Genomic DNA, 8103 nt, shown 5'->3' with positions numbered 1-8103 from the left:
TGCGCCTCCATGACGGATTCAACATGGCGCCTGGGGTCGTATGCAAGTACGTTCTTCGAATCTGCATCTATGCTCTCAACTAATCAAGCTTAGGCTCCTTCCTCAGCGTGGAGGGTCACGTCCGGTGAATCATTCCCTCACGTACTTCCACTATGTCCGCCTTCCCCGTTCTGCACTGCTCGGAAGCTTGGATAAACCGGAAGATCCGCGGGCTGCCTTCTTCCACAACATATCCAGGGTGGCGGTCGGCACAATTGCAATTGGTTCACTTGGCATCCCTGCCCTGCAGATGTCATCGTTTATCGCAGCTCGTTACAGCCAACGGCGTACCATTGTCAACAGTGCCGGAGAACGCAAACCAATCATCGAGTTTTGGACGCAAAAAGCCCCCATCGTGACTGCGGTTGCTAGAGCATTTGTCATGAAGGCAATGCACGATAAGGCGGTCAGCTTATTCCTCGATCCATCATTAGATTATCGTGTTCGGCACGCAATTGCATCGATCATGAAGGTCGTCATGATTCAACACGCACAGGAGGCTCATCTTACTTTGAGTGAGCGATGCGGTGCACAAGGGCTTTTCGAGGTGAATCAGCTGAATGCTATGCACGTACGTGACGGTTTGTATTCCATCATTGACTGTATTAGTCACTGATCTTTGCAATACTACAGGCGGACATGCGAGGTACAGCTATCGCTGAGGGTGACCTTTTGGGTATCTCAGTCCGTGAGCATAGTCACTGTACATGGATGGAACGTTGGTCAAACGGCTGACTGTCACAATTCAGGTCTAGCGACGGAACTGCTGCTTGGGCGCTACGAGATCCCACACACTTCCGACGAAAACAGCCTCTTGTACAAGCATGAAGCCGGCATGTTCGCAGAGCTCCGAGAACACTTGCATGAAATCAAAAATCATCGCAGCGTCGCCTACGACCGTCTGGTTCTTCCTGATTCTGTCCCTCTCGTCCAGGCTATCGGTCATCGAATCGCATATGACGCTGCTGTCGCGGCGGGAGTCGATGCTTGTCTAGTTGATCTCTACGTTGCCACCTGCATTAAATTGGACCCCGCATGGTACCTTGAAGAGCTCGGGATTAAGAGAACAGCGCAGAAAGAAATGGAAAGCTCAGCAATCGACGCTGTCTACGAACGACTGGAGGAGTACCTTGAGAAGATGGATGTTGAGTCTTACGTTTCAGCGCCCTTGATCTCGGATACTGCCTGGAACGACTATGTGCGTTCGTTGGAAACGTTTGGAGACTCCACCGCCAACGTCTCCAAACGCCACGTTCCATGCTCGGCAGGCATCGTTGCAAAGGCTTCTTTCCTATCGCAAAGCTCATCACACATTTGACGCAGATTGATGGATATAGGTAAGAATTCTTCCTGCCTTACAGTTCAGCTACATGCATTACTGATTACAAATCCAACAGGAGGGTGTACACATTCGACCGTAACATTGGAGGCTGTCGTCATCCTACGCCGAGGTGCGGCATGCCAGCGTTTCTGTGCAGTATCCTTGTAAAGATGGAGTCCACCACGGCTATCTATGGTCTACCTATATTTCTCGTACCTCGTTCAGTGTTCAAACGTCTCGAGAGCATTTTCAGGAGTCTGGCATTGGTTTAGAATCGTGGTGAGATGGATCTATGAGGTGCCTGCACTTTTTCTCCTTGTAGAACCTGAGATGCCCCTCGGACCTCCAAGCCAGGAAATCGGTTGCTCAGTGCAGAGCTAATAGGTATGGATACGATCAGGGAAAGTCCTTGCGGGTAAGCCGCGGGTTTCAAGATGTCGACAGCAACGTGTGAATCCTTGGCGCTCGCTGAACGGAATACTACATTTCTGAGATGGAGAATATCGAGCACACGCGCAGCTGCAGTACGGTACAGACACAAGTGACAGGCAGTACCATCACTGTGGGAACCCTTCGCAAAATATAAATCTAAGCCATTAATCATATGTTAGCCTGAGAAGTATCTGTATGATCCTGGCGCACTTTCATCTGCTCGCTGATAGTCATCACCTCTGAATTTGCGCAGTTTGGGGAACGTACGCTATTGGTTTCCTCATACTCGCTCGGATCATCAATGTACATCCATCTCGCCGCCGATGTTCGCGATCAAAGCTGCTCTGCAATGTCTTCGGGAGCCCGCGACAGTGAGCAGAAGATGACTGTAAGCACGTACGCATTCGCAAGAACTATGCATTCGATGAACGTACTACTAATCGTCTACCAGCCAAATGTCTCGGACAGTATCTCGTTAACGGGCCGGGGGCGCCGCCGGCGGTTGTCCAGCTCCCATTTACTCTGTTACCTGTATGCTGCTGTGCATCCCACACTTTAGGCGATTTCTACATATTCAACACCAGCTATTTGAGTTCTGTGGCGGCGTGAATACACCGTGATATGCATGTTGCTGGCTTCCTGTGTTGACATCTTCCGAGTTCTGAGACTTTGCTGGTACACTAAGTCCGCACGTCTACAAGTCTCTGTGAAACATCATTTTGCACCGACAGCTGACTATATTCAGACTGTTATAGGCTGCTGATGCGACAAGAAAATGGCAAGACTGTCGGTACGATTTGTGGTAGACGATATCCGCATCACCAGAGGATCCATTCGTAGGCTGCGAAGGAGCAGTGAATGTGAGCACATTATCAATGCACAGATTGACAGGCGCGGCGCTGTATGCAGCGGAGTGTCTCGAAATGGCCATCCATCAAGCAGCTATCCCGGATCTCGAATTGCATCAAAGACATATCGTGTCTACGCTGTCGCTCACGAAACGCTCCCTGCCGATACATGTGCTCTCCCAGAGTCACGCACATAAGGCGCCCCTGGCCCGACGCCACTCATGCTGCACCCCGCGGACTGCAGAACCAAAACATATAGCTCTGTTGCAAGTTCCTCCGCATCACAGTCGTACGTGTCTCATGTTTGATCCAGCCTGCACGTCACTGAGACGTGCTTCAGGCCGTCATCGCCATTCTAGGCTACGGTATGTACTCGCGGTCGATGTCGAGGTGAAGCGCACATCTTGACCATGGTGATTGTTCGCTCTGCTGTGACCAGGCGTACTGGTTGGTGAGGGCATTTCTGCCATCGCGCTTTTCCCTGACGTCTGACCGCAACTGCACAGAAGTCTGCTATGAGATGTAGGCGCACTTCCATATCCCACCACCGTCTGTCGCTCACGCGCCCGCAGCGTCCGCTTCCACAAATACACCGACTTCCTCGCCGCGAGGGTGAGCGTCCATCTTTATCGTTCTCTGCCATCGCTTGACTGTATGTCTAGTATGTGACGTATTTCCCCCATCGCCTGGGTGACGTGCGTCGACGCGATCATCGCGTCCGCACTCTGCTACCTCCTGCGGCGCTGCCGCACGGGCTATTCGAAGTGCGCGTCTTCCGATTCGTCGAGATTGCCAAGTTCTGCTCACTGCTATTGTGCATTTGTGATTATGCAGGATGGACTCGACGATTTCGGTGCTGATGCTGTTCACGGTGAACACCGGCATCCTCACTATGTAAGGTCCTACAGGGATGCGGGGCGTGCTTCACATCGGCTTATCATGGATGTGTACAGGCTATGCTCGTTGACGGCGACGACAATGGTGAGCGCTCATGCACATACTTGTGATCCGGAATCGCAGTGTGACTGGATCGTTAGTTGGCAGTGCTCCCGCATGTGTTCGCGGCGATAAGCATCAATTTTATCGCCGCGCACCGTGAGTGCCCCTCCCACCGACAAAGCTCACGCATGCATCGACTGACATTCATCGTCGGCTGTCGCAGTCTACGTGAACTCGTTTATGGCCATGTACGATTCCCGTGGGGTATGGCTGAATGGCATCGCCTATTCAGACAATATTGCGTTGTCAGGTTCAATGCGCGCAATGGCCTGAGGAGTAACTCGTTCGCAAAGAAACGCGCAATAACTGGCGCTCGAGCAGAGGGCACACATATATTGGTTTGACGGCGCATCGACGCGTCTTGCTCTGGTGTCGAGAGTCTTGCACGATAACCCCCATATAATGGCGACATTCTGTAGAAGGGCGTGCTCTCAAGGAGGAATCACATAATGAGACCCGCGTGAGCGACGGGCGATCCGCGTTGCGCGCGCGTCGTTTGAAACAAAGTCGCACCGTTTTATGCAGGGTGCTCGTCTCGCTAGGCGCAGCTGAAGGGGTGCGGCGGGCGGTGCGTGGATAGCGGCTATGGTTATTGGGCGTTGCTTCGCGCCTGCGTGTGCCAGTATGCAGCATGCGTCAGTTGACCGCTCTCACAAGCTGCGTCCTGATTGTGTGAGTCATCGAGAGACCTTAGCTTGGTACACACCCTGCGCACGGCTCGTTGCTCTCGCCTGGATATCACGATACGCTCGACAAGCGGTGATATGCGCTCGAACGCGGACTGCGAACACAACCAGAACTTAGCGCAAAGAAGCCTAGCTATTTCGCTGTCACCTAAGGACGAGACCAGGCGCACGAGGGTGACTGCCCATCTCCATCTTATATCAGGAACAGCGCTTCGAGAGCCTATATCGAGCCCAGAGTGACGCGCCTCCTTGTGACGGCTCCATGGTAGTCTCAAATAGAAGCAACATTCTAGTACCTCTAACGAGCGGACGACGATCACTTGAACTTGGCGAAAAGCTTCGGCGCGACGCAGTCCTTACCAGGTGTCAGTCAAAAAGAGCTTAGGGGTATGGAGGATTGCGATGCATACATCTACGCAGTGCATCATGCTGAGGAAAACGAGACATTAGAAGTGTCGTGACACGCAAAATAATACGGCTTACTGATCTAATAAATACCACACGCGGTGATGCAGGACATGTCGGCACACAAACGAGATCGTGGTGTGCAAAATGTACAGCTGAACGGGTGACATGTCAGGTCGAGAAAACCAACTATATTGTTCGGTAACGTACAATTCCTCGATGCAATCCTCATGATCGAAGCCCTTGCCCGAGTTGGCCCTCCCCTCGCATTGCTGAAAGTGCTTCGTGGCTTCCAGGCATCTCGCGCTGTTTTCACACTCCTCACGAAGCGCAGGCATGATCTAAATCATTCTCCACCATCATAGAGTTGCACGGGGCGAAATTAAAAAGAAAACGTACATCCTCGGGCTCCTCCTCCTCCTCCGCCTTTTCCTCGACTGCCTCTTCCTCTTCGGGCACCTTTTCCTCCGGCGCGTCGGCGTGCGCGACGGGGGATGAAAGGGGACAAAAATGACGAAAGACTCATGAAAGCAGAACTGCACCGAGGTTGACGATTCGCTTATTGCCGAGAGATCTTGGTACGTAAGCAGCCCAATCGTCATCCAGCGTTTGTCGCAACAAGCGCTCGGAGGTGATCCCCCGACTAATTGCCTCAATATATTTTAATCGAGTTCATTCAAGACACATCTTTACAAACCTAGCTCCAGCACAACCACCCTTCCATCGGACGAGCCTATGGCAACAAGCCCCAACTCTTCGACATAATCCAAAGACGTCCAATGGCTAGCTCCAGGTAACTGCGCCCATAGTGTGCTCACCCGGAGATCAAGATCTAGATGAGCCCGCTGCAGCAGACCTGCAAAACTGCCCCAACTAGTGTCTCCGTTGCTTTCATCGCGGCATTTGGAGCATGTGTCTCGGACGCGTGAACGTCTAATGTGGTGAGATCGGCGCTGTGTGCAGGGTGTGGCTGAATCCAAACGGCCGTCCCATATGGACCCAGGATGATGTCCGTACAGCGCAAGATGCCGCTAACGGACGGCGATGAAAGCTTCGAATGCGCCGGTGGGAACAGATAAGGCGAGCGGTCTAAAATCCTATCTATCGACAGCGAAGGTGCAGTAGGGTCCGGTGCACCATCCATGGGGAGAATGCGCAGATCTCCTGTGCATTGCGGGTTGGGCTCCAGAGTGTATAAATCCAAGGTATGGGCATTTGATGTCTAGGGATCGTCGCTTTCCGCTCTCAACAACATAGATAATGGCTCGATCGGACCGGAGTCGACATCAGAAGGGCAAGCTTGCACTTTGACAGAAACATTATCTATCCAGCCGAATGAGTGGTTCGCCAGAGGATGATACGAAAATGGTTCGGAGGTCGAACGCAGGACCGGCATCTCGAAAAGCTCAACAGAACGAGCGCGAACGACCAGGATGCTCCGATAAGCAAAAACGACCTGTAAACATCTGTCGTACTGCACGTTGACCGACAGTAGATGGGGTTTCAGCAAACAATCCTCGGTTAAGTGAGATGGAAACTGACCTGAAATCGCTGATCGACTGGTTCTTCCGCCGAGCGAAGAATCGCAAGAGCACCACTCTTTAGATCCATAATCCTTATCTCGGTGGAATCATCGCTATACGTGATCATGTCCCCTTCGAGTGCAATAGGCCGGAAAGATGTACGTATCGTCCGTACACATTTGAACGTAGCAGGCCCATCGTCCGCTCCGTCGTCGGAAATGCGGAGGATCTCAATGCGTTGTTCGCTGGTCGTTCGAATGAGGAGCCAGATCACAAGCAACATCTGAGCTATAACGGACGGACCTTCCATTGGTGACAGATGTGGCCGCGACGGCGTCAGCATGAGCATCAGTGTTGACAACAAACCCAGTAAAGATCATGCCCTTTGGGCACCATTCCACCACTTTGCGAACGATGGCGGATTGCGGAGGGCTCTTGTCCACGGACACCTCCCAGCATGCTATGACCGACTAAAATCCCTTGGTGATGGTCGCGATACGTCTGCCTCCGTATCCGGGCAGGAAGAAGATTTTCGACACTCCCGTGCCAGAGCTTGCTTGGAAGTCAGTTATGTCACGCGACTGTGCGGGGGAGATCGAGCCAGAATCGACCAATTCGTATCGCCCGGCAGACGCAGTGTTCCAATTCAGAAGCATCCGTCACTGCAAGCTCGCGATGGGGGAAGGGCAAGGCCAGCAATAAGCACTTCACGGACATATGCGCTGTGCCAAATTGCATGGGTGTGTGAGGTCGCCATCATGCGTTTGGAAGTCTGTTGCTCTGTTACTTCCCAGCGCCGCTTTAGATCCTCTTTTAAACATACCTGTCTCATCGCGAGCACTGATTGCACCGGCAGGAAACTGAAGACGGCAATTAACGTATCATCATCGATGCTGGACAGCGATCTCGGGGAGTTTCCTTCATAGCTTTTATGAAACCGGGCGCCACTGGACCAGTCGAGAAAGAGCTGAGCGAGTTATAAGTTTCGAAATAGATGAGTCGAACATCCCAGCATCCATCGTCTGGAAGCGTGTCGCGATGATTGCAAGGGAACGACGTTGGCTGTGAGACCGCATTGCGAAAGTATCAAGCTGGAACAGTTATGAGGACCGTCGAGGATTGTATGCGGTGCGGGCGCCTATGCATGAGGGCAGGCCCCGTGCCGTTCTCACCCCCGTAGCCAGCCGCACTGAGGCAGACGATCTTCAGATTCTTCCACTAATCAAAGATGAGCACGACTGTCGGAAGACGTGACATCGCTCGTTCGGCACCATACCTTGTTACCACCTTCAAAGGGACGGGCTTGTACGGATCTGAGGGCGTCCGATTTGATTGTGGATGGTCGTTGCTTTGATCGCGACATGCGTGCTTGCGTACGTCGAATGTAATTACTCTCAAATGTTGATTGACAACCATCCAATACAGTATTAAACGACGAACCAGGGAGTTCACTTTATGCGCTCAGACATAGTCAGCGCATCTCCTGCGTTTAAAAAGACTTTGAGGCAGGCAATGTTCACGCTCGCGCCTTTGACAGCGATGGTATAGTCTAAGCTGGCACACATTTTCATCGTATCGAGAATTCCTCGACACTCACCATCTCAAAACTTCGCCATCAGAGCATTGCAACAACGAAGCAAATAGGCGTGAAAAGTACCTGGTGCCATCGTTCTTTCCGAAAGCGAAATGACTACGCTGGTCAGCCAGGCGGTCAGACGCAGCACATAACATTTTTTCGCACCTAATGCCGTCGCTCGAGATATGAGTAGCAACACGAGGATGCGCCGGTCGAAACGTCAGCGGAAGAAGACTGGGTAACGCTGCGCAATGTGTTCAATGGTTATCAAGCA

At 52.2% G+C, this 8103-nt stretch overlaps 3 protein-coding genes across 3 annotated transcripts; 2 read left to right on the top strand and 1 right to left on the bottom strand.

Annotated features, from left to right (window-relative positions):
- The first annotated feature begins 5 nt into the window (after positions 1-5).
- On the top strand, positions 6-1635 carry LAESUDRAFT_709568 (uncharacterized protein). The gene is made up of 5 exons (XM_040906722.1): positions 6-46; positions 94-610; positions 673-727; positions 789-1376; positions 1437-1635. Exons 1-4 carry the CDS (start codon positions 24-26, stop codon positions 1355-1357), a joined length of 1164 nt encoding a protein of 387 aa, XP_040757649.1. The 5' UTR covers positions 6-23; the 3' UTR covers positions 1358-1376; positions 1437-1635.
- Positions 1636-3326: 1691 nt separating this feature from the next.
- On the top strand, positions 3327-4104 carry LAESUDRAFT_59550 (uncharacterized protein). Its single transcript, XM_040903046.1, has 4 exons — positions 3327-3404; positions 3475-3534; positions 3594-3621; positions 3678-4104. The coding sequence occupies exons 2-4, from the start codon at positions 3476-3478 to the stop codon at positions 3981-3983; spliced, it is 393 nt and encodes a 130-aa protein (XP_040757648.1). The 5' UTR covers positions 3327-3404; position 3475; the 3' UTR covers positions 3984-4104.
- Positions 4105-4804: 700 nt separating this feature from the next.
- On the bottom strand, positions 4805-7669 carry LAESUDRAFT_746009 (uncharacterized protein; the record flags this gene model as incomplete). The annotated part of the gene is made up of 12 exons (XM_040911404.1): positions 4805-4919; positions 4941-5071; positions 5130-5251; positions 5428-5618; positions 5654-5952; positions 6016-6204; positions 6273-6498; positions 6620-6685; positions 6725-6809; positions 6865-6958; positions 7077-7158; positions 7530-7669. 12 exons carry the CDS (start codon positions 7667-7669, stop codon positions 4805-4807), a joined length of 1740 nt encoding a protein of 579 aa, XP_040757647.1.
- Between the last annotated feature and the right edge of the window lie 434 nt (positions 7670-8103).

The sequence above is a fragment of the Laetiporus sulphureus genome, assembly GCF_001632365.1.
Source record: "Laetiporus sulphureus 93-53 unplaced genomic scaffold LAESUscaffold_103, whole genome shotgun sequence".
Classification (NCBI taxonomy): Eukaryota; Fungi; Basidiomycota; class Agaricomycetes; order Polyporales; family Laetiporaceae; genus Laetiporus; species Laetiporus sulphureus.
Note: the sequence above shows the minus strand (reverse complement) of the source record. Positions and strands in the feature narration are given on the sequence as shown.